The sequence below is a fragment of the Alligator sinensis genome, unplaced genomic scaffold (assembly GCF_000455745.1).
Source record: "Alligator sinensis unplaced genomic scaffold, ASM45574v1 scaffold511_1, whole genome shotgun sequence".
NCBI classification, from domain to species: Eukaryota; Metazoa; Chordata; order Crocodylia; family Alligatoridae; genus Alligator; species Alligator sinensis.
Window position 1 is genome coordinate 1,104,442 of NW_005842114.1, and position 25,501 is coordinate 1,129,942.

Genomic DNA, 25,501 nt, shown 5'->3' on the forward strand with positions numbered 1-25,501 from the left:
ACCAAGAACTCCTTTGTCACCAACCAACCAATTACAAACATATACTGTATCACTACATCAATTCCTCCTGCCACAGAGCTGATCACTCAGTGACAAATGCAACATTCCTCTCCACCCCACAGAGAGCAGTGGTTAATGAAATGTTCCCCATCCTCTTCCTGCGGGATGTCAGTGTGATCTAAGATTCTTGTAATACATCAACCACAGTCAATCAAATAATTATAACTTAAAAATGTCATCATCATATTTACCAGCACTGTTTAATTATTTTAATATTGTTTCCCACCCCTCAGTTCCCCACCCCCCTTGTTATATATATTATACATAACTTAAAAGCACATCCATATGAAACCCTTACAGGCTGCATCTTTATAAATGAAAAACCATATACATATATTTGTTTTTGTTTTGTTTCAAATTAGATCCATTCTTAAATACCTTCAGAAAAAGAGCTTGGATAAAGGGACAGAGGAAAGGGAAGGGAGGTTGGGGAGGAGCATAACAACTGAAAAATGATGCAATAGAACCAGCATGGAATGGGGAAGAGAGGTGGTTGCCACACATCCCAAATGCAAAAAATAATCATGAAAGAATCAAAACAGTTCAATGGTTCTCTCTCTTCTTTCCTTAGGTGGGGAATAGTTTTGTTTCCGCTTGGTTTCTTTTGTTTGTTTGTTTGTTTCTTGCTTTGTTGCAAAGCATCTTTCCTTTCCATTCAGTGTGCAACAAATGACCCCATGATCTGTGTATCCTTTAAATGGAACATGCAAAATGGCGGTTTGTTGTATTAATAAGATTATTATTATCATGATTTTTCTTATCAGTCCAGTCAAATTCATCACTTTCTCCGCAAAGGCTAAAAGAGGCGGTTGGTTTTGCTGTTATTGATGTTGCTGTTTGTAATTCATCTCATCTCCAGCTTATAGCAGCAGTGCAAGGATGCATTTTGTTTCTTGTGTGTGTGTATATATATATTTATATATATATAATATATATTCGCTATTCCTTTTTTTTTTTTTTTTTTTGTCTCTCGCCATTAAGGTTGCAGCCAGGATGTCTGTCTTGTTGACAAATCCAGCATGAAGGCCCCTTCTTCATTGTTCTCCAGCTTTGTTTGAATAGAGATGCCAATGTCGGTGAACATGGAGGTCAAGATTCCTGTACAAAGCAAATGTAAACGATCATGGAGTATTTCCTTTCTTATTTGGTCAATATAATTTACTGGTCTATTAAAAGGTTCTTGCTTATATTAAAACACTAAACAATGTTGCTCGAAACATACAGGGCTATATTTCATTCTCCATTCCATTGGTACCCCACAACTGAATTCAACTGATGTAAAAGCGTGATTCTGCAAGGTGCCATTGAAACTACTGAATGACTTTGCCTGTTCTGTGTTATGCAGGAGGTAAGATTAGAACAGAGGCTGGCAACCTATGGCCCACAGGATGGATTCAGCCAGCCAAGAACTCCATCCAGTCCATGAAGCCTGGATATCAGCAGCGTTTCTGCAGTATGTAAATTTGGAGACAGGGCTTCCCTGCTGTTGGGGAAATTCTGCAGCACTTGGCAGCAGCCAGGTCAGAAGTGCTGGCCTGCCTTGACCGTGCTGCATTATTATGACCTACTGCTCCTAGATTAGAGAATCAGAACAATCCCTCTGGCCTTACAGTCTCTGAAATCAGTTGAGGGCAAATGGGAGTTGAGGGCAAATGGTGCCTTGCAGCATCGGACCATGGCTAAGGACAGGATCTGGCCCAATGTGCTTAGGGACAACATGAGCACTCAGCTCAGCACTTTATGGCAGGGACCCAGCTTTTACAGCCTTCCTTCAGTGCAGTCTTGGTCTTTCTTTACTGTCATCATGGTGCTGCTGCATCCCTGTTTTCTCCAGGGCATGTCTACGCAAGATGCTACTGTGCAGTTGTTTCTGTGTGTTTATTGGGTACCTGTATTAGCAAGTACTAAATAAACGCGCAGTAACTGGAGTTACTGTGCAGTAGTGCTGGCGAATGTCTTTTAAGTGACATTATTGTGCAGTAACCTAATAATACTTTGTAGTAACATATTAGCACTGTTCGTGTGACGCACTACTGCGCAGTATTATTCGGCTACTGTTCAGTCAGCATGTCACGTGGACACGCCCTCTGATTATCTTGTTTTTCCTGTTTGAGCTCCTTATGACCTTTGCTAGCTCAGTGCTGCTGTTTTATTGCAGCTTCTGTTTCCTGAAAGCTAATCTGATGTGACCTGAGAAAAACAATACTAAAAAATGTAACAGATCTGGACTCTAGATATCTCTACTATCTGTCCAATGTAAACAAGTTTGTTTGAGATTACTGTCTTCTGAAGCTGACAGTTGCACCATGGTTAGAGTTTGCCCATTATGTCTAGGTATAGTGCTCCATTTAGATTCTGTCAGTTTCATTTATCCAATTAAGAAGTCCTGTTTAAGGAATGACTATGCAAGAAAACCTTAATGAAACTAACTCGTTTTTCAAACTGCCATCCTCCAGCCCTGACATTTAAGCCAAGACTATCTAGATCATGTAGAAAAGGAAAATGGAGCCAGATTTTCAAGAGGCCTCTAGAAATGCACCTGGACTTAAGTGCGAGTTCACAAGATTGCATGTGCAAACAATGCACGTTTGTACTGACAAATGGACAGTTATACAGAAGTGAACTTGGGAACTTGAGGAGGTATTAAATAACTGCTTCTTGCAAATGTAGGTCTTGTGATTTGTCCCGTGCTGGCAGAATCTGGGGAGTGAACTCCTCAGTTTATCCACAAAGTCAGGTAGCAGAATAAGCTTCCTGCAACAACCCCATCCACCAAGCTGGCTTATCCCTAGCCCCTAGAAGGACCTTGTAAGAATGAGAATGTTCTTCAAGCTCTACAATCAGTCTCTGGCTTCTCTGCTGACATTACCAATAACGGGACTAACTGTAGTGGTAGGCTTTCTAATAGTGATCAGGTGGAAGCAACCTTTGGTCACTGTCAGATTGGGCTGAATTTGAACTGGTGACCAGACATGCCATCACCATTTGTCTGAGCAGGCTAGTTCTTTCCAGCAAACATAAAGATCCATCTGCACTTATGAGTTCAGTCACAAGTGTGGCCATTTTGTAGGCCCTTTGAAAAGACATCCTGTGGTGTTCAGGAAGGAAGATGAATAAAGTACTGTACACTGAGGAAGTAAGCTATTGAAAAAGTGACAGAGGTCCCTAAGAAAGGCTTTACACAAAAAAGGGAGCTAAAATGCAATATGGCCCTTGTAATGGTCCCTGTGACAAACCTGGATTAAGAACATTAAGCACTGACGTGCTGCTCATACAGCTGTTTTGCAAGCTGGCGGGATAATTATCCTACAGGAATATCTCCCTGACTGCTGTAGGAGAGGCCTTTCAGAAAGCATATAGTATTTAGCTATGCTATTATCTACTGTAACAACAGGCAATCTGTCTGTTCCATCACCATGACTAAGAGGAGTTCCTGGCCTTTACTGGCATCTCTCAAGTCCCAACTCAAACTATTTACTGATACTGGTATACTGAACCTATGGAGGATGATGAAGGACATTCTATATATGTTGTCACCTCAGGGGTGTGTGTGTGTGTGTGCATGTGCACGTGTGTGCATGCGCATGTGTGTGTGCATGCGCGTGCGTGACCATGTGATAGGTGCTCTACCTTGGAACTTCTGTACATACCTGAGGCTTCTTGTCCCTTTCCTCTGGTGAAGGCTCTGTTTCTCTATATACCACAGCTTTGGTTACCAGCATGTCAGGGTGCTGCAGTTTGGCCTCTTTGATTGCCAAAGCTAATGCCTGTGAATCAGAATAACAATAAAACATTTGCCACTAATTCATTTAAGGCTTTCACTAGTATTTGATTTTAGCAGAGCTTGCTGTGTCCATTAAGGCCTCTCACCTCAAATAACCCTCCCTCTCACACCCTGGATTAAAAGATTCATTCAGGAAGGCAACCGCTCCCAGGGATTGCTGGACTGCAGATGGACTAGCTTTCATATCAGAGTAGAAAATGAGTACTGACAAAAACTGTCATGTGATAGTTCCCCAGAACTACTGACTATTTTCACACAGGCAGCTTCCTACCTGGTCTTGATCCACGTCTTCATCTCCCGTAATAATGATCCGCTTCTCTATTCTGGTTTCTGAAAACCCTCCTTTCACAGTCTGCAATGCAAAAGGGAACAGGATGAGGTCAGAGGCTGGATTAGGAACTTTATAAGCACTTGCCCTAAAGAACTACTGTGGCCTTTGTAGGTGGAGAACATGGCGACCTGATTGCTTGGTGGGAGGTGGACAAGGGGAACACTTCACAATATTGCTTTGCAGACTCAGCTAGTCTCATTCACATGAAGGCGCAGTTCAAGTTGCTGATGTTGATTCCTCCCTGGGATTAGCAACAGGATCTGCACTGTCTCCTCCCTCCCCATGCACTGCCCAAAAGGCAAAGACGAGCTGACCTGCTCTCACTCCAATATCGGATGCCTGGAGATGGGAGGGGAGGTGCTCTCAGAAAGACATTTCCATGCAGAAACGGCCTCTCTCCACTTAGCAACCAACGTCCAAATGGCACCCGTTTGGCATTGGATAGGTTGGGTGAGATATTAAAAAATGCTGGGCACTGCCCTTAACTGATCCAATAAAAGCTGGGGGGAGGCTTCAGTGGGAGCAGCATCAGGCCCTTGCCAAGTACTATAAGAATTCTACCCTACTGAAAACGTGTCCTGTTCCTTATGGCTCTGATTATAAAATCCCCCCTCCCTTCAAAAGCAACCACAGCTTGGCCCTGATGTGTTTACATATACGACACACACAGGGTAAATTCCCTTCCCTTCTTAAATGCAGAAAACAGTAAAAGAAAAAAAGCAAGCAAGAGATATATTGGCTCAAATCTACACTGCTGCTGCACCTCTTTAAATCTGCATTACACCTGGGATGAGTTTGGCCCATTAACTTGACATGGTAAATGGCTCTTGGACAATCACTATGTAAATGGCATAAAGGACAGTCTACTATGGGACAATGCACTTCCTGGCTACAGCTAGCTTAGACAGCAGTATCATTTCTCCTCATATGATCTGCAGTGTAATTCCTTTCTCCCCTCAGCCTTGTTGCTTTCTTTAGATATCCACATTCTATCCAGAAGCTGCTAAGTCCTGACCCATTCCAGGCTTCATCTTCTTACCTTCGTAACATGGGTAGTGGTGGAAGTCGAGAGGGTTTCTGCAGTAGCACCGAATATGCTGGTAAGACCTTCTTTTCCAGCAGTGGTGCTGGTGATCTACAGAATATGCAAAGAACATCCATGTCAACAGGACAGAGCACAGTGGGCCTGTGTGACGACTGCTACTTTCCTCTAGCTTGCTATCAGTATGGAACCTTGGACTTTAAGCTTTGGACCTAAGGATATATCATACAGCCATCCCTTGTTTCTTCATTCCTTCTGTCACATTCTCTTTTCCTTGCCTGTTCTGAGGCCAGTATTGTGACTCCCATATGATGTCATGCTACAGAGACTGGAAGGTAGGATTCATTTCCCTTGCCACTGTGCCCTTTCTGCTTCTCATTGACCTTCCAACATGGAGGAGTGGTGCTAGCCAGGGCCTTTCATTTTACAACTTTATGGCTATTTGAAGCTGAGCAGCAGACAACCCATCTCTGCTCTAATCAGAAGAGTCAAGGCCAGAAGCAGAAGTGGAGGGATGGAAGGTCAGGGTGCCTCTTCCATCTGCTCCCCAAGTGTCCACACTTCCTTGGGGCACAGGTCCTGTGAGGTGACCTCTCCAGTGGGCCTCACCCCAGACAGTGTAATCAAATGGGAAAGCAACTAAAAAGAAAGCACTGCCCTAAGGGCTGGGTTCTGTGAGGTGCTGAGTACTTCCTGTGAATTGCTGATCATCCTCAACTTCCACTGATGTCCGTGGAGATTGGGATTAACCCAGGGAAGAGAATTCTGTATTTGGTGCATGGTTTTTATTGAATCATAGCCGTAGCCCCTTAAGGCCAGAATCTTGTTTTGCAGGAAGGCCCCAAACAGCAGTTACCTATCTGCGTATTAGCATTTATGAAGTCTACACTTCTGCCACCTGGAGGTGCACGACCACATACATTTTAGATCCAGTCACCGAGCAGTTAGGACAGTCACCCAGGAAGTGTGAGATGCAGGTTCTAGGTCCCCCTCATCCAGGAACGGTTTGAACCTGTATCAGTTTGATGTCCCAGCCCAGTGCTCAAATGCCAACACCACAGGTCAGACATTATCCTCCTCTGGTATTTACCAACTAGTCTGGATCTTTGTTGGATAGAATTATGTGACATATGGTCACCCAGCATACATGCAGGCACAGCTGTGTACCTGCCTGGCCAGTGTGTTATCTAGTGCATACTGCACATGCTCAGTGGCTGTGGGGACACTTATGCATCCACCCTGCAAACTGTGCATAAGTGCTAAAAATGGCTGAACAGCTGCTATTTGGACCTGCAAAGTTAAATAGAATTCTGCCCTTTTGTGCTTCAAGACCTTCATGACATGAGACCAATCCCCAGAGGCTGCTGCTCACACAAAACTTCCAGGGGTCAATGGGATCTCAGTCAACCTAAGTTTCAGCCCAGGGCACCATAAGAACATAAGAACTGCCATAGTGGGTAAGACCAGAGGTCCATGTAGATCATCTCCTGCCTCCAAATGACAAGTAGTGGGTGCTTTAGAGGAAGAAACAGAGAAAGTTAAGAGTGACCTCTCCCCTGTCAACCCCTGCATGTTGTGTCAGTAGAACCTGCTGGGCCTATCAGTCCTTCAGAAATTCATCCAGCTCCAGTTAATGTTTTGTGTGTTGGCTTGGGACAGCAGAGAAGCCAAAAGCACCAGATTCCTGGTTCCATCTTGGTCTCCACTCCTTACATACAGTTGGGATTACCAACCCATTCTCCCTGTCCTCAGCTATAGGAATCACTCAGCCTACGGAGCTGGTGCTGCCCATGCTGATGGTAGAAATGCAGGAGAAGAGTGCCTGATTCCAGGAAAGGTAATGAAGGAAGTACTGAAGCAGCCTTAACTCAGAGCAAATTGCTAGCCTCTAGTGCTAGCATTTAACAGCCAGTCCAGCCTGCTAGCACATTCTGTGGACTTCTCTTCAGCAAAGGAACCTGGAAATTAGCAGCACATTTTCAACTCACCGGAGATATGGAACGAAGTTCTGTTGTGGGGCCAGTTCCCTTCCCCAACTTGGTGCTTGGATCCTGAAAGAACAACCCTTACACTGAAGCACTGGCAGACACACAGCAAGAAGGATGAAAAGGCAACTCCCTCTGGGAAGGGAGCACCAGTGAAAAGCCAGGTGTTAGATGCTGTCAACTTCTAGTGGCCAGAGGGCACTCCCATCCATCTGCTGACCCCAATGGGACAGAGCCCACCCTCCAAGCATCAGTTCTGCTTGGGGCTGCTCCTTTCCCCCATCATTTGGCAATCTAAAAAGGGGAGAACTACATTACATGCCACCTTCCTGGAGTCACATACTTACTGAGGTTGTTGATATGGTTTCTGTGGTGACAGTGTGGGAAGTGGCTATTGTCTCTTTTCCTCCTGTGGTGCCTCCTTCAGCCTGCCAAGGGAAGGAGAAATCTGGTAAATCTGTGAGGATTTAGCTGACAAGTGAGCTGCAGTCAGCAAGGACAGCAATTTGCTTTATACACTTGCTGATGAAAAGCTGGTTTCTTGGAGCAGTGATGCATGGTGACACTTCTGCTAATGGGGTAAGGAAGCTGCAGAAAGTTCTTATGGTCCCAGATACAAGGTCAGTGTCATGGTGCCCTATGAATGAGCTTGCAAATCACAGCCCCCTGTGTCCTGCAGCCACAAGTGCTGTGCACTTCTCCATGACTCATCTGCAGCCATGGAGAAGTGCACAGCAGCTCAGGAGAGGCAGTGAATGAACCCTGGATCCAAATGATGCATGCTGGAGTAGAGGAGTCGGGGCAGTGCTCCAGTGGAATGGTATGTGGACACTACTATGCTTGTGAAAAGTGCTATGGGCTCTTTAATGGCCTTGAGTGTATGGGGCTTTGTTGTGATGCCTCTAGATATGAAAACCCAGAATTTACAAAGGATTTTAAAAAACTGACATAACTGAGCAGTACATTTTGAAACCCTGAGTTGACTTCAGAGGTAGAATGTGAACAGATTAGAAAGAGTCCAGCAAAGAGCAACAAAAATGAATAGGGGCCTGAGAATGTGGAAAGGCTGAAAGACCTTGGGGTATTTTGTTTGGAGAAGAGAAGACTGAGGGTAGATTTGGTAACAGTCTTCAAATACCTGAAGGGCAATTTATAGAGAATGGAAGTGGGCTTTTCTCTGTGGCTACAGGGGACAAATGTAGGAACAGTGGCCTCAAGCTGCAAGAGGAAATTTAGGCTGGAGATTAAGAGGAATTTTCTTACTATGAAGGTGGTTGGGCATTGAAATAGGCTGTGGCCTTTCTATCCTTGGAAATTTTCAAAAGCATGTTGCATGGACACTTGGCTGGGATGGTTTAGTCAGGGATGACCCTGCTTTGAGCACAGGGCTGGACTAGAAGACGTTGTGAAGTCCCTTCCAGCCCTACTTTACTATAATCCTATTTGTGTGAAGGGGCTCCAATCCCCAAGGGGTGGGGCTAGGGGACGACTAGGTTTTGCTTGCCCAGCAGTCTGGGATTTTCTGGGGGCTTAGCTGGGACTTGCTGAGGCTCCATCGAGCACTTGGTAGGGCACAGCATACCTTCACGTTCTTTTCACCCAGCATCACTGAATCATAGAGTAAACCCTGATTCGCACAAAGGAGCAAGTTACCTGTGTTGTTTCCACCGATGTGAACCTCTGTTGCACAGAGGTCTCTGGTTCTGCCTTCTTCACACCAGATGCAGGGCTGACAGCCACAGCTTCTGTTTTCAAAACTGTTGACTGGGGAAGGAACACAGCAATTCAGCAACAGGTGGGGCTTTCTTTTAACAGGACGGAAGCGTGTTGGTTCCTCAGACTTGATTAAAATTACAACAGCACTGAGGCATGGACTGTAGCCTATGTCAGTATCCTCCCCCTAAGTCCATGGGCACAAAAACACCTGCCAGGAACTACTGTGGGTGTGAGTAAGCCAGAAGCAAGCCATTAATTAGCATGGGGAGCCTTTGTGAAGTCACTCTCTTAGAGAGCCACACAGCTCTTCCAAACTGGCATGCTAAGAGCCTGGGCTGAAGTCACCTGCAGTGCTGCCAGCTACTATGCAAGCTCCCCGACACATCTAGTTAAGTGCATCCCAATCTCAAACAGGTGCTCCTTCTGACTGAGGGACAGAAATATTATTGCCAGTACCTGCCCACACTCCAGTTACTACTGGAGAAAGGCAGGTGGAATTTCCTAAGAGCCCTGTTGAAGAAAGCTGCCCGAGGGATGGACTGACCCAACACACACCTAGCTGCCGGGTGCGTGCACCTTCCTTACTTCACAGATTGAGCTGGACTCTGCAGGCCATTACTGTAGAAGGGAGCTTGCAGCCAACTCCCCAACTGCAGACTCACCACTACCAGGAGCTTTTGCTGGGCTCTATGCCAGTGTGGTAGTGGATGAATTTTAGGCTTCAGCTTCCACAATGTGTTCTTCCCAAGGTTCCTGTGGGTAAAGGACACTACAAGCCCAGGCTTCAACTCAAAACCCCAGCAGAATGCCTCAGAAGAACTGGATTAATTTTCTTGAATTCTTCCCCTGAAGGAGTTGTAGAAGCCAAGATTATCTTGCCTTGAGCAGGTGGTTGGACCAAATGATTTCATGAGGTCCCTTCCAGCCTTACTTTCCTATGAGCTTATGAATTTCTAATTCTCCTTAATGGCCAGTGCAGAGCTGCATGGGGTTAACTTACCTTCAGGCAGAGGATTCACTAGCCTACCCAGGAGTTACACAACCACCTGGGGCATGAAAATGAGGACTCCAGTGAAAGGCCACACACTAGTATCTGGGTGCAACTGCCCTAATGTCAAAAGCAGGGAATCTGGTGCTTTGGCTCCAAGTGCTGGGACATACAATCCAATCAAAGAGACACCACTCAAGGGAGATGCAACTCCATGGTGAGGGACTGAGGAGCTGAACCCTGTTCCAGATCTGCAGGGTTCACCTGCTGGGATCCTGCCTCTACCCCTTTTCACTATGGAAACTGGTCAACTTTTGTTCCTGTGGCCACTCTATCTGCAATTTGTTGAGCCTGGTGACAATGGAAGTACTTGCCCAACAGGAAACACCAGAGATTTCTGGGGCCTATCCCACCAGCCTTTGGGTAAGTGGCTAAGTGGCTCCCCCCTCACCTTTATGATCACAGGTTAGTTCGCAGTACATGTGTCTCAACATGCATGCTATTTGTTGAACTCATGCAACACAAAGGGGCACAGCTTTTGGTTAAGAGAGACACCCACCCATCATATATCCTTCTACGGTACAGGTGTTGGAGCTGTCACCCAAACACAGTGGATTACAGGAAGATGATGATAATGATGATGACAACTTTTTTGGTTAGAAGATACACAAACACTTGCACTACAGAATCATGCACCTGGAGGAGATGAAAACAGCCATGCAAAACAGATGACAACATTCATTAGGGCAAAACAAAGCCACTTGAAAGGATCCCAGGGCTGTTTAAAAGCTGGCATGCTTTTCCAAACAGACATGTGAAGGGCATGCTGATCAAGCAATGCCAGATACCAAAACAAAGAACATGGTGAGATGAAGACACAAACAAATCTTGATGGTATGGCTTCCTTCTGTACCTCAAAATGGGACACTTCTGACACATGGTAGAAGACCTTCTCCCCTTCCTTGGCACTTTCTTCCTGGCCAGGAGCTATTTTGTCAGCATCCTGAGAGGAAATTGAACCTTCAGCTTCTGTCTCACTCTTATCTCTATCCAGCTCAGGCAGACTTCTGGAGATGTCTTCAAAGGCTGTGCCATGGAAGTCACTGATAACTGTAAAGTCCACCTCTGCTTCCAGACTGGATGTCGAGCTGACGGTAATGCTTGAGCACTTACGCTCGATGGCCAGATGGTTGTCCTTCAAGAAGACTGAATCCTTCTCCTGGTCCTGCTCCTCGTCCCCGGTGTCACTTTCAGGAGCCTTGTGCCGAGGCGGCTTAGCTTTCTCGTCTGCACCCTCCCTCAATCCTGCTCTCTGAATGAGACACAATGACGGAGAGAAGCTAAGACTGTAAGTACCAAACAGGACAACAGAGCTGGCTTTGCCAAGAGGAGAGAGGGGGAAGAAAAGGAAAGAGGTGGCTGGGGAAACGTCACAGCGTGGGATTGAAACACAACTCAAACATGGAAACCGAAACCTTTTTGACAGCAGCAAGTTTGCAGAGGGAATAGTTCAGTTTGATTTGCAAAAAGCAATTAGAAAAATCAATACTAAAAAAAGGACTGGTCAAATAGAAATGCTCCAACACGTCCAGGGGCACATCACTGAGCCTGACGGAAGCATATGTGTACAAAACAACAGGTATGTTTTGATATACGTATAAATGGCTCAGAGTCTAGCCCCATCAGACATCAGTAAAGTTTGGCACAAAAACAAACAAAGAAGGGAAAAGAGGAGAGGCTAAGAGTCTGAATGCAAGAAAAGAAAAAGGCCCCATCAGCTGCATACATTCAAGGAGAAGCAAAGGAGCTTGTCAATTTCACCGAAATCACCCCAACAGGAGTTTTAGGCTCGTTGGGTTTGGGCATTGCTCTTGTTTTTATGTGCTCATTTTTATCAGATATATGGAAGGAAGGGTCAGTGCAAGCTCATGGCTGCCCCACAAGCGGGATGGCCAGGACCTCTGCCCGCAGGGCCTGAGCTGAAGGGAGTGCTTGTGTAGAAACCATTTCAGCCTATGTAACACTTCCCCAAAGGTCACTTCACATTCAGAAAGGACCCATTACAGATGAACATATTGCTTGTTTAATCAGTGTAATTGACAACAAGATCAGAGCAAAGGGACACCCTCCCTCTGCTAACTCCTCTTTATATACATACCTCTCACCTCTCCCATCAGAGGGTAAATTTCACCCTGACCCTGCTTGCCATTCAGCCATCAGAAAACTCGAATTACTCCTTTGTTTCATTTTACACAGTGATTAAGGAGAAGCTTTCAACCCTCTTTAAAGATTCTCCTCTATTATGGCCTGACCCAAAGCCCCCTGATGTCAAAGGAAAGGCTCCCAGTGACTTCAGGCGGGTGGCAGATTGGGCCTACATGTGCAGACATATCCCTCAACCTGGCCCCAAGTTGGGTGCTTTTTTGTCTGTGTTACTGGTAGGTTGAGAGGTATGAGAAACGGGGTTTCAAACAAACTCAAGAGGAGCACATATATGTATATGTATATATATATCTATATATATAGCAGCTCTGCAATGGGGAAAGGAGTCAAAAGCATACAGTCCTCAGCTGGTTAAGGTGAGCTTTCGTACTATGGTAAGAAGCAGTTAGTAAAACAGCACTGAGACCTGGGAGACCACTGGAACAGCAGTCTTTAAACTCTCTTCTCTCGGGGTGGCTTTTATAGATGGGCCAGATAAATCCTTTTCTTCCCAAGATGGTTCCTGAGATTTGCTCTGGATTAGAGAAAAGGGTTAGTCTTAAGGAGCAGAAATAACTCTACAAGGAACTGCTCTAGTGTCTTATAAGTGCGGTAGAAAGCTATTTCATCATCCAGCCACCAGCTTGCCGAAGACAGGGGAGGAGGGCGTGGGGCTGACAAGCCAAGCAAGAAGGGATATCAAATTAAGAAATGCAAGGGTCAAGCTGGAAGCGTGGGAATGTTGCTGCTATGTGTGTGTGTGAGTGTGTGGCAGATATAAAGCTCTCTGGTCCACCCTCCCAGCCCCTTCTTGCTCCAGGGCATGAAGCTTGTGTGCCCAGTTTCACGTTAGCAGCTGCCATTCTCCAGGTGGCCAAACTTGTCAGGAATTCACAAAACAAAAGCTGATGAACCGACTGGCCAGCAGGTCTGCATTCAGCAAATGAGCCAGACCACATACACATACATAAAGGACAGGGAATGCAAAGCGACCGCTCTCAGTCAATGGATGTGTGAGGTGCCATTTAACATGATAATAAAGAGCCACACAACATGCGTATGAACTTTCCATCGGGACAGTTCATCGGAGAAGTTACCACAGCTTCTGCCAGTGTGAGTTCACAGCCGGAATCAGGGGAAGCGAGTCCAGTATCATCTTCCCCTTCATGCTCTGAATCAATGGAAATGTCTTCCTTTGAGGATGGAGGCTGGGAGGGATCTCTGCTGGCTGCTTCTTGTATGACAGCTAAGGCTCCCACACTGGACACTTCCCCAAGGTGTATGGCTCTGTCATCTGAGGTGCCTGAGAATGTGGGAGACGGAGAAAGGCCTATGTCTGACTCCAGGTAACGAGGCAGCACCAGCTGATCACAGGCTGTTCCTGATAGTGGCTCAGTTTCAGGAGCACGAGCTTGTAGTCCTGCTTGGGCTGCCCTTCGCTCACCAAAGTCTGAGCCGCAAGCTTCGCCTTGCTCAAACATCTTAATTTTAGAAGCCACCGACGTCTGCTCATATGTCTCGCTGCCCCTGCCCAATGAGGTATGCCAGCCAGCTGGGATTTCAGGCAAAGCCAGCTCCATGGGAGCTTCTTCTTGACTCATGGCTTCCACAGCCCTGACCATAGACTTCACAGACCCAGACTCAGGTTTCTGTTTCCTACTGGTAGTTTGTGGGTCTTTGCCAACTCCAGCTGTAGAACTAACAGGCCCAGGCAATTCTTCATTTCCCTGCAGTGGGTGAGGGTGGGCAGGAACAGTGTCTGTTTCTTCCAAGGATGTTTTAACCTGGGTTGCCTGTCCTGGAGCAGGACCATTCCCAGGGGATAGCTCTCTCACCTTGGGGCCTATGAACTGAGGCACTTCTGCTGCCATGGGGCCTTTGTCCTGAGGGGGCTCAGGCGGTTCTCTTGCCGTGGGACCTTTGCTTTGGGGCAGCTCTTCAGCCACGGGGCCTTTCTCTTGGGGCAGTTTTCCTGTCACCAAGCCTTTAACTTGAGGTTTTTCTCCTGCCATGAGGACTTTGTCTTGAGGAGGCTCTTCTACCTGGGGGCTTTTGTCTTGAGGCAGCTCTCCAGCCATGGGGTCTTTGTTTTGGGGTAGCTCTCCTACCATAGGGCTTTTACTCTGGGGTGGCTCTGCCACCTGGGGGCTTTTGTCTTGAAGTGCCTCTCCCTCCTTGGGGCCTATATCTTGAGGTGGTTCTCCTGCCATGGGGCCTTTGTCCTGAGGTGGCTTGGGCAGTTCTTCTGCCACAGGGCCTTTGCTTTGGGGCAGCTCTCCAGCCATGGGAGTTTTGTCTTGAGGTGGCTCTCCTGGCATGGGGCCTTTAATTTCAGGCAGCTCTCCAACCTGAGGGCATTTGTCTTGGGGAGGCTCTCCCACCTGGAGGCCTCTGTGTTGAGGTGGCTCTTCCGCCATGGGGCCTTTGTGTTGAGGTGGCTCTCCTGCTTGGGGGGTTTTGTCTTGAGGCGGTTCTCCCGCCTGGGGCCCTTTGTCTTGAGGCGGTTCTCCTGCCATGGGGCCTTTGTCTTGAGCCGGTTCTCCTGCCAGGGGCCCTTTGTCTTGAGGTGGCTCTCCTGCCACGGGGCCTTTGTCTTGAGGTGGCTCTCCTGCCAGGGGCCCTTTGTCTTGAGGTGGCTCTCCTGCCAGGGGCCCTTTGTCTTGAGGTGGCTCTCCTGCCAGGGGCCCTTTGTCTTGAGGTGGCTCTCCTGCCAGGGGCCCTTTGTCTTGAGGTGGCTTGTCTTGAGGCGGTTCTCCTGCCATGGGGCCTTTGTCTTGAGGCGGTTCTCCTGCCAGGGGCCCTTTGTCTTGAGGTGGCTCTCCTGCCACGGGGCCTTTGTCTTGAGGTGGCTCTCCTGCCACGGGGCCTTTGTCTTGAGGTGGCTCTCCTGCCAGGGGCCCTTTGTCTTGAGGTGGCTCTCCTGCCATTGGGCTTTTGTCTTCAGGCAGCTCCCCTGCCTGGGGGCCTTTGTCTTGAGGCAGCTCCTCCGCCTGGGAACTTTTTACTTGAGGCAGCTCTGTGGCCACTGGGCTTGTGTCTTGGAATGGCTCTTGCACCATGGGGCCTTTGTCATGGGTTAGATCTTCTGCTATAGAGCTTTTATCTTGGGGCAGTTCTCCCACTACAGGGCCTGTGTCTTGAGGCGGCTCTTCTGCAGCGAGGGCCCTTGCTTCCTGGTCCTCCGGTTCTGCGGCACTGGGAAGGGCCTGCTCTGGGACCACCACGGGGGTAACTTTAATTTCAATAGCTTCCATCTGAAGAAACATTTTGGATGTTTCTGATTCATCTAGCTCGCCTGTTTCTACTTCAATTCCTGAGTTTATGCAAATCACTTCCCCTTTCAACATCAGGCCACCTCTATCCTGCTTTTCTGACCCTTTCAGGCTTTCTCCCATGATAAAGCACTGTGTTGCCCTGTCCTTTTCTTCATGCTGCTGGGAGATCTCAGACTCTCTGCCTTCACTGGATGGTGAACCAAACTTTAATTCTGGGATTGGCCTTTGGTGGTCCCATGCCCTCGATTCCACTGCTATAGACCATGCACTGGAGTCACCGTTACCTTTTGATTCATTGTCTGTTGGCTCAGGAGACTTCTTTTCCACTCGTGCTGGTGAACCTGCCTGCTCCTCTAGGGTAAAATATCCTTCCAGCTGTGCACCATCATGATGTTCTAGACCTGTCTCATGCTGGTCTGATTCTGTCACTGGTTCACTGGTCTCTGGCTTTCCTTGGTCATCTGCTGGGGTAGTAGGATGAGATTTGTCCTTTCCTTCTGTAACTGCTGAGGCAGAAGCTGGCTCAAGCTCTGGGCTCTTTCCTTTGGCACTAGAAATGTCTGCTTTGATTTCCATGCCCTCTTTTTCATCAGAAGAAGGCTTTCCTTTCTTTTTTGTTCTGAGATGGATTGTACTCTCCTTCTCATCTCCTTCTATACACCCTAAGTAGATGATCCTTTGTGCAGGAGAAGACTCTGTCTTGTCATCACTAAGCTCCACTTTGGCTTTAATGCCCTCAGAGGTAGGTATTTTGGACTCCTCCTTATGCAAGGCTGGTGAAATAGACCCAGGTTCCTCCACAGACATCTTCCTTTTTTCCTCTGGTAGTTCTGATCTAGCAAACTCAGAACTTTGTCCTTCATCAGGTTTGGAATCTTCAGGTTTTTGGCTTTGCTTGATGAGCTCTTCTAAATGGCCATCTGGCTGCTTCAGCTCTTTTGTGGTCACCTCTTCTTTTTCCTCTTTGAGCTTCTTCTCTTCCTTCTCAGCTGGCAAACTTTCAGCCTCCCAAACAGGTTCTTCTCTGGTTTCTTTTTCATATATTTCATCATCCCACACAGACTCAAAATCTTCTGGACTAGCAATCATTTTGCCTCTTGTATGGGTGTCCAGTTCCATGCTTGCTGGTTCCGTCTGTACTGAAGGTTCTTTGGCTTGTCCTACTGCAATGTCCAATTCTGGTAAGCTCTCAGTCACTTCCTCCTCTGAAGTACCTGCTTCTTCCTTCTTGCTTCCAACAGCTTCCTTTAGATCTAGCTCTTCCAGCCTAGAAGTTTCTCTCTCTATAAATACCCAATGCTCTGAACCCTGCATTGCAATTGGAGCAAGAAGAGTTAGCATCAAACATACTTTACCTTAGCAACTTATCACTGTTTTGTTAAGTAAAAGAAGGTTGATACACAGTAAGAATCTTGGCATTTACATGGTATTGACTAATTGTCACTATTCATGCAACAATTGGAAGATGTGTGTGTGAAGGAGTTAGCAACTCATTAATTTGAGAGCAGGTATTGAAACCTACAGGACCCAATTCTGTGAGTTTAGTGTGGATACTCATGGAACTAGAAGGTGCTAGTCTTTTACAGCACTGGGCTCCTAGTTGTTTTTTAATAGCTGGGGCCAAAATCTACTCTTGGCTACAGCCAGTTAGATAATTTTAAAAATCTGAATAATGGGTCAATGTTTTCAACAAAAAATATCATTAAATGATCATGTTTTCCAACCAGCTGCTGACATAATGTGAATTTGAAGAAGTTGGATGTGTTTGTTGAAATTCTGAATGTCAATTAAAATAAAAATATTTTTTTCTTGAAAAAATTCAGGAAAATAATTTCCCATTTTTGACCAGATTTTCTTTTTGCTTCACCCATGTATGTTGATGTCATGTCAGACTGACATGGGGTAAGTAATAAAAGAATCTAACATCCCATTAAAGGAAAGACTCAATCAAGCAACATTGTATAACATGGATTGGTTCCAAAGAACATCAAAGCTTTGTAAAGATTTTTAAAAGAGAATTGGAAAGAGGCCTGCATCCACAGAAACAATGTTTCTTACTGTGCTAGAAATCCCTGGCTTCAGCCTCCATTCCTGACTTTCTCCATAGATTTTTGCTAGGAAGCACCGTGTTTGTTTAAAGTGAATTTATCTGTCTGTAGAGCCCTTTTTGCCTTGTGATCAGAGTATATCAACCAGTTAGCTGCCAGTTATATCCTAAACTAGACATAAGTACCATCATTTCCTAGACATCCCTGACAAAGTCCATCACCTGATTATGGAATGCAGTTATTGTCTCCCTTGGCTTCCCAGCTCTTTACACAGAGCCTATCAGAGACAACAACCAAGCAAGTCAGAAGTGACTGATCAAAAAATGTAACCTAGAAAAGAAGGACTACTGGGCACAACAGCTGAGCTAGCTACAGCAAGGATTAAGTAAAGGCAGTACAAGAAGATATACTATATGGCAAAAAAAGCATTTTGCATCAGGGACACTAAAAAGTGTTTGACACAACACAGTATATCTAGGCTTCAGAGATCTGCTACTGCATAGTGAAGGATGCTGGCAGCTTACTAATGATTAAAGTAATTATGAAGATACAGTCATTATATTTACACTTTCATCCCATTGGACATCCAAACATTTTATACGCTCTAAGCACAGAGCACTGCTAACATTTAGTGGAATCCAAGAACAGATAACAGTAGCAGAAAGGGAATTTTCTTCAACAAGAACATCAAGCTAAACTCCAGCTTTTATGTCACGGGATTGTGCTGCTCACACAGAGCAGCTAAGACCTCAGCGTAAGTTTATTTAGAGATCAGGCTCAATAGATTGCCCTTGATAATACTAGAATACTGATACATAGAGCACAAGGGGGAAGACAGTGTATTGCAAAGAAACAACAGAGAGGAGATTAAGTCCTGTATGGGGGGCTTGCACTGTTCTGATTTAGATGTAACTGGCTTGCTATAGTAGGCTGTGGTAGGAGGCAAGGACACTGTACTAAGATGTAGATTATACTTCAGGGTATGCCCAGCACAGGGAACTGTGAGGCAGTCTGCAGGTTGAATTCCTATATGGCAAGGAGCAGTGTACAGAGATTGGATGCTGCACTGTTATCACTGAAGACGTACTGTGGGATAGATTTTCTGCAGCAAGAAAGAAAACATTTCAACAGCACAAATCTGTAGTTGGTGTCACTTTTTCCCCTTCAAGTGCAAAAAGGATTGGGCAAAAAGAGGAATTTTTGCCTTCAGTAAGGCCCTGAGTACCAGTGGTCACTTACTGGCAGGAGAGGTTGTGTTACTGTTGGATGGTTATAGTTGATGAAGTCATCACTTATTATCAGAAACTGGAGACAAATTCCCTCAGTGCTAACTGCAGAGCACGGAAAGCAGGGGAAAGACAGGGAGCAAGAAAAACTGGCAAAGGAAGAGAAAGCAAAAAAGGGGGAGAAAGGAAGAAAATGAGGGATAACAACACAGGCCAGACAGGAAGGACCAGAGGGGCTGAGAGAGAAGAAAAGAGAGGACTGCTAAAACTGGGATCCTCAAAATGATCTGTGAAATTTTGCACACCTGAGCGCCCAAGGCCAAAGTCCTCTCTTGGGCAGGCAGGAAGAGGGCCTGAAGAGTTTCATAGATTTCATAGACATTTGGGCTGGAAGAGACCCTGGAGGATCATCCAGTTGGACAGACAAAGAGAACTTGACTCCCTGCTGTATTTGTGCTTGCTCTGGCCACTGGGCCCTGGGGAATCTGCCCCCAAAAGCAGGCCATTCTTGCCCCAAATCCCCTGCTTTGGGGATTCTGTCAGAGAAGGAGAGCTGTAAGCGAGGGCCAGGCCTCACTGCAAGAGCCACCTGTCTCTGGTGTACCTTGATTCACCATATCTCTTCACCATCCACCATCCACTTTGGGTGCTAAACTGGCTGGTGGTGCTAGGTTCACAGCAAAATGTGGATTGCTGAAGCCGTGTTTTACTGGTGCAAGCCCAGGGACTCAACAACAGCAATGACCTGTGCCTTGTCAGTTAACTGTGGGACAAAGCTGATCTCTGGCAAGATGCCACTCTACTCCCTTCATATCTGAATAAATAGAAGTGACAAAAAGAGCAACAGAATGTCTGCATACCACTGCAGTCAGCTCAAGACCCCTGCAGCATGAAGGGCCCAATCTAGCACTTTCTTCTCAGGGAAGCTTGCTACTGAGGTGAATAAGGTTTAAAGAGTAGATCAGGCCCAAGCTTTTCTCCCAGAATCTTCTATGAACCAAATTTTCTCCTTCAAATGTCCATTCCAGGAGTCAGGCAAGATAGGTAATCCCATTAGAGATGGCAATATAATGGACTAGCAGTGAAACATGCAGGAGTTACAACTGGACTTCATCCACTGTTGAGACACTAATGGGTGAGAGACATTGTCTACTCCTGATCTGAGCAGCCACAGTCAGCCTTTGAGTAACATGGATCAGTAGCACGTTCAGTCCCTCCAAACTGCAGGATGGAACTATTGCTCCAGAACAGAGGCCAGAGCATCTGCAAAGTCCTACGAGCAAGTCTCCCCATGTAACAACATGGGCTGTTTATTCTTAGGGCTCTTCTGTGGCCTGAAAAAAAATGAGTAGACTTTCAGAAAGGCCAGCCTCTTGTTTTGACAGCAAGAATGTCAATCAATGTTCTCAATCTCTCAACTCCCCTGGCTATAGAAAGGCATAAGGAACGGGCAATTGCTTGGGCCCTGCGAATGTCCCAGGGTACTTATGTATGGAACACAGCATTGTGCATAGGGTAACTGTCCTGATGGCAAACTGGACAGGGGGCTTCCATTCCAATAACCTAACAAGCAGAACCAGCTGACTCCAGAAACACGAGCATAAGAGCATTCACCTCATAGATACTTTAAAGAGACTTCCTCTTGAGGCCCATAAGGAAGGTTACCCAAAGCTCATGGCATCCAAGTGAGGACCATCTGCTTAAAAGAAGGTTTGCTCTGAATCAAAACTTAAAGCATATTTAGATAGAGGTTGCACCCCTGAGCCACATTCTTACCCACCCTGATACAAGTTTCAAGGATTATCCGTGTGCTGAATGTTCCCCCAAACCACAATTGTCTTCAGGCCTGCCTTAGAAACAGATTCCTTCTACAGTGACCAGCCCTTTGGTCTCCCTCTGGCCCAGACAGGTTTACAGAAGTCATGACAGGTGTAGCAACAGGCTGTAGTAAGGTCCTACATAAGTCACTGGCTTCCATAGGCCATGCAAGCAGTATTATCATAAACTCAGTATCTGTTCTGGTCCTGTTGTGAATCCCAGTGAGTTCTTAAGGAACTTGATTCACCAGAAATTCCCTTTAGCCCAAGGCTTGGGAAAACTTTCTAATATGAAGAGGATGCCCACAGTAATTTCAGTTTTACAGCACCACTCCCTTCTCTGGCAAGCATATTAGTATCCTTTCCTGTTGCTTTCACTGTTAGGTCTGGTCCTAACTAGACCAAACCAGAGGCAGCCAGGAAGAGAAGTGTGGCACCCACAAAAGCCCCCTTCTCTGAATAAAGCACATTCTCTTTCTGATGACAGCTGAAGCAGGGGTCTTTTAAAGGATACCTTCTGTCCAGTCTTCACTGAGCGAAGAAAATGTACTGGGTCTAATCGTGAGGAGCAGAACAGTTCAAGGAAGTGCTCATACTCAGAGTCCAGGCTCGGTGTGCATATTCTGGAGAAAATACCTACAAAAAAGGCTCCATTTGCCTTCTGGAGAGCCCTATCAGGCAACCCAGTGTTAATGCAGATTGATTATATGCTTCTACAACTCTCTTAACCAGTAAGGGAGGGGCTAAGAGCCTAAGACTTCTCTCTAAATCCAGTTCCTTTTCCAGTGGGTAGACGACTGCCTCACTACTGTAAGCTGATCTCATTCCACTGGAAAAGCCAACCAGTTTGAAGTGAATTTCAAGACCCCCTGGTTTTGGTTTAGGCAACAAAATGCCATCACAGGCCCATAGTGCTAGAATATCAGTTACACTTCCCCACTAGTTAGCATGGGCGAGTCGTGGGATGTGTCATACAGGCAGTTTGATACCATGTCTAACAAAACAGGGAACTTTCTGGAGGCCTCGGAAGAGGACTTGTTTTGTAAGTATAGGGAGCATAGAGAGGCATTCACAGAAAGGCTAGCAAGAAGGAGTCTGTGGATGGAGCATACCAGGTACAAACAGGAGAAATAGGGTTCAAGCAGAGGTGCTGCTAGAATGGTCAATTTTCCAGAGAAATTAAGTTCAGCCTTTAGGACTGACCATGTCAGACTGAACCCACCTGGTCTTGTCTGGGCCTGGGCTTGGCTAGTCACTGAACAGGAAACCACCCTGGAATTCTGGGTGGCACAGACATAAGCAAAGGACCTGTAGTCAAACTGTTGGTAAATTCTAAATGGTAGAAACCGAATATATGGCAAAGCTTCTTGGCCTCCTCACTGCTGTGGAGCCAACAGAGGGGGAATGAAAGGGAGGAACTGCTTCTGGTACAGTAGCCAGAAGTCTTGCCTTCTTGGTGTTCACCTGCATCGCTCTGAGGAGCTGGCTAGAAGAATAACAGTGAACCAGCACTGGCATTTACAACCTATGCACTGTTAATAATAACACAGTTGGTTGCAGAAAGAAAATTCTGGCTTCTCAAAACTTTTCTGTCTGAGGAAGGAGAATTGGCTTCCACTACCAAGTGATGTTTCAGGAATAGGTCATTCAGCATAAAACTCCTGAACTTGTCAGAGACTCCTCCAAGAGGCAGTCCAAGATAAGGCTTGGGCAGACCATATAGCAGGAAGCAACTAAAACCAGATGTGGAAAAGCTAAATGTTTAGAATTGTGGCACCAAGACCGATCTGCACTGGCCCATTAGCAAAGTGGTACAAAAAGTTTCCAGGCAGAGAGAAGGGAGACAGAGCTGTTATATCCAAAGTGGCTTTAATGATCTATCTTCTTTTAGCTCTGAGTGGCAGAAGTGGTTTAGGGATTCTGCAGTTCTGTGTTGGGCACCATGAATTGCCAATGAAGACAGATCTGGGTTGAAAGAACACAAAACGTTTCCAAAGGAAAGCCCTGCTCTGGAGTCCTGTGAGCAACCAATCTCAAGTGATCTATGTGCTTGGGGTTGCAGATGAGGCTGCTACACACCTCATTAGTGCCCATGAGTACCAACATGAGAGGAAGAAGGATATGGTGGCATGCCCCACCAACCTAGTGTGCAAAGTGGCCTATTCTTTTGCGTCGGTTCTCTTCACTGCATCTGCACCTGTTATTTCCTGTGCGCAGAGGTGCAGCAAGACCAAGTAAAAAGAACAAACCTGTTGAGAGTTCTGGAAGAATGACATGAACTGATCTCTGGTTCTCATTCTTGAGATAGCATGTAGTGTGGCTCCCTGGCCTGCTGGGAGCAGGGTACACTTCTCACATGCAATGCAAATAACCCAAGCTACTCAGAGGGATTACCTGGCCACTGAGCAAATTCTCATTTAGCCCCAGCTATGCTTAGCTGCATGACTCTTAAACTAGCATCCCCTCAGACTCAGACCCTACAGAGAAAGTCATATTGGAGCCCCAGAGAGAGTCCCTTTGAACAGAGTTACCACCAGGAATCACTTCCTGTGAAAGGGTACTAGGATTAGGAGTCTAATTTCAACTGGCCTTAAAACCATAGGTGTCAAATAATATCTGGCCACACAAAGCAGATGTGCATTTCTGGCTCCCTGGGTGGTGATATACTGGGGACCTCCTTTTCCATCCTACCATATGCTCCAAAACCAGAGGATGTCATATTCTCTTCAAGCACATGGGTGGCATAAGGACAAAACCACACATCAAACCCTCAACCAGTAGCTGCACACACTTGAAATGCCAAATATAACTTGAAATCAGTTTGTTTTGACAGTCAGGTATTTCAAATTTCCCAAATGCCACCAACAATTAGGGTACAGGATGGCAAGGTTAAATGCACTTGAGTTTTTATCGCCATCCCTCTTCCCCCGTGAGCTTGAGCTCCCAGACTATTGCAGTGCAACCCGGCTCAAAAGCTGAAGATTCTGGGCCCATTTCCCCCACTCTGTTACCCCGGTTTTATGCTGGATATCGGACTGGAGTGAGGTAGTGGAGAATCAGGTGTTCTGTCCATTGATTGATCCACCATGTTCTAACTGCTGGGCACTGCCTTCTAAACAGTCCACCAGTCAGCCATTTTACAGAAGCAGGCCTATGTTTTCAAAAGGTCTCAAAAAGGCCTCCTAGACTGTGCTTACAACTAGGTGAGGTGTGGATCTACAGCATGCTACCATTGTAGTAAGATGTGACTAGGTTTGAAAATAAACTCAAATTGTGGGGGTGCCTGGGATGAGGGACAGCCTCCCACGGTGAACTGGCATACAGCCGTATCTTAATAGGGGTTTAAAGTCACCGTCATTCACCCACCCACTCATGGCTCTGAGCACAAATGAGCTTAATCTCACATCTTCTTTCCTTGTATGGTGGGCTGAACTGGAACATCTAAGTCAGTACCACTTTGGACCTGTCTAGGTGGCAAAAACCCCATGTTTCAGCAAGGTTGGGCCTCACCCACACCAGAGCAAAACCAGATTAAAGAAACTGCGTTCTGGCCTCATTTTCTTCTGCCTGGAGGAAGGTTCCATTGTAATTATCCCCCAGCTTCTCCAGAAGAACATGTTGGTAGAAAATAACAAACATAAAAGCTAAAAAATGATATTGCTCAATTGCCTTCTTTCCCTCCAAGATGGTTATGTGCTCAAGGATTAATGGATTCTACTTGAGGTTGGGGTATACATGTATAATCCAGATGTTTCTAAAGTGCTCATTTACCAAGGAAACCTCAGTTTGAGGATGTCCAACATGAAACATCCATGGCCTGATTTTCAAGTGCTGAGTGACAGCTATTCCATTTGAAGTCGACAGATGCCATAAAATCAGGGGGCAACATGCAGCTAAAAGCAGTGTCCTATCATATAGGGAGACTGTGATGATGAACACATTGAAGTGTGTGAGGTCTTGAGATAGTACAGTATTGAGAAGCCTTTTACGTACCTCAGCCAGATTAGGCAGGCAGAATGGTAGTTATCTTGTATTTTATTCTATTCTATTTCATGCTCATCACCAGTGTATCTAAGCATTTAAAAATGAGGTATACAAACTCTGAGGACCCTAGGCAACTAATGGCACTGCTCTAGTGTCCTTTGACAGTAAGAATTCAGAAGGGGGGACCACACATGGAGTGGAAGTGGAAGTTTTGCCTGTGTAAGGACTGAGTAAGAGCTGAAGTTACATCAGTTGACCCAATAGTTCACTCATCCCTGGACTGCAGTCCTCCCCACAGAGCAGGGAAGCAGCTATCTGAAACCACATGAAAACACAAACTAGCAATTTGGACAGGAGTTGAAGAAGGTTATCACAGTCAAGTACAGATGCAGGGGAGCTGTAGGTAGGCACAATAGACCATAACTGCTCACCCTGGACTTTGGCCAGCATGTCAGAATGAATTCCTCCTTTTTTAAGAAAAGATTGTTAGGGACAATATGTGGCCTGGACCTCAGATTTATATCTCCAAAGACAATGCAGCTGCAAAACATCACCTAAAGCCATCCTGGGTCAGTCCTGACATCAAGAGAATCATCAGCTGAATGAACTACCTTTCCCACCTCCTGTTGAGCCTGGATTGCCTGAAGAGTGCTGATCCAAGGACAAATTAGTTTCAGGCTTGCCTAGTTTATCTAATCCACAACTATAGCTCATGGAAATATGATGGAAGAATTACTTAGCATCACTGTTAGGTCTCTGATCAATACCCTTGACAGGATAATATTCCTACACTTCAAGTGAAGAAGTTACCAAATCCATAGTCATCAATAAGTCAGTTTCAGAGATAAATGCAGAGACTATCTATCCCTTTAATCCCCTTTCTCCTTATCACTGGGTTAGGATGAGAACTCTGTACGGAACCAGTTCATATTATGCCCCATTAGCAGTTTACTTAGGCCCAAATATATTTATGGAGCAGTGGCAGGGAAATTTTCCACAGGCCCTTAGGTAGATTACAAACACAGACAAAGGGCAGAGGGAAA

General features: G+C 46.0%; 1 protein-coding gene across 8 annotated transcripts in view; it reads right to left on the bottom strand.

The window, feature by feature from the left end:
• Positions 1–968: 968 nt before the first annotated feature.
• EPB41L1 (erythrocyte membrane protein band 4.1 like 1) overlaps positions 969–25,501 on the bottom strand; it is a 148,519-nt gene continuing 123,986 nt past the window's right edge. For 5 of the 8 annotated variants that reach the window (XM_006024694.3, XM_006024695.3, XM_025205394.1 and 2 more), the window contains 8 exons: positions 10,820–11,218; positions 8,856–8,966; positions 7,550–7,630; positions 7,206–7,268; positions 5,215–5,310; positions 4,116–4,196; positions 3,711–3,827; positions 969–1,158 (listed from right to left, as the gene is read on the bottom strand). In XM_006024694.3, the coding sequence (XP_006024756.1) occupies positions 1,150–1,158; positions 3,711–3,827; positions 4,116–4,196; positions 5,215–5,310; positions 7,206–7,268; positions 7,550–7,630; positions 8,856–8,966; positions 10,820–11,218 (957 nt within the window). In that variant the 3' untranslated portion in view covers positions 969–1,149. The remainder of the gene's footprint in view (positions 1,159–3,710; positions 3,828–4,115; positions 4,197–5,214; positions 5,311–7,205; positions 7,269–7,549; positions 7,631–8,855; positions 8,967–10,819; positions 11,219–25,501) is intronic. The other 3 variants (XM_006024696.3, XM_014520405.2, XM_025205397.1) reach the window with 2 other exon arrangements.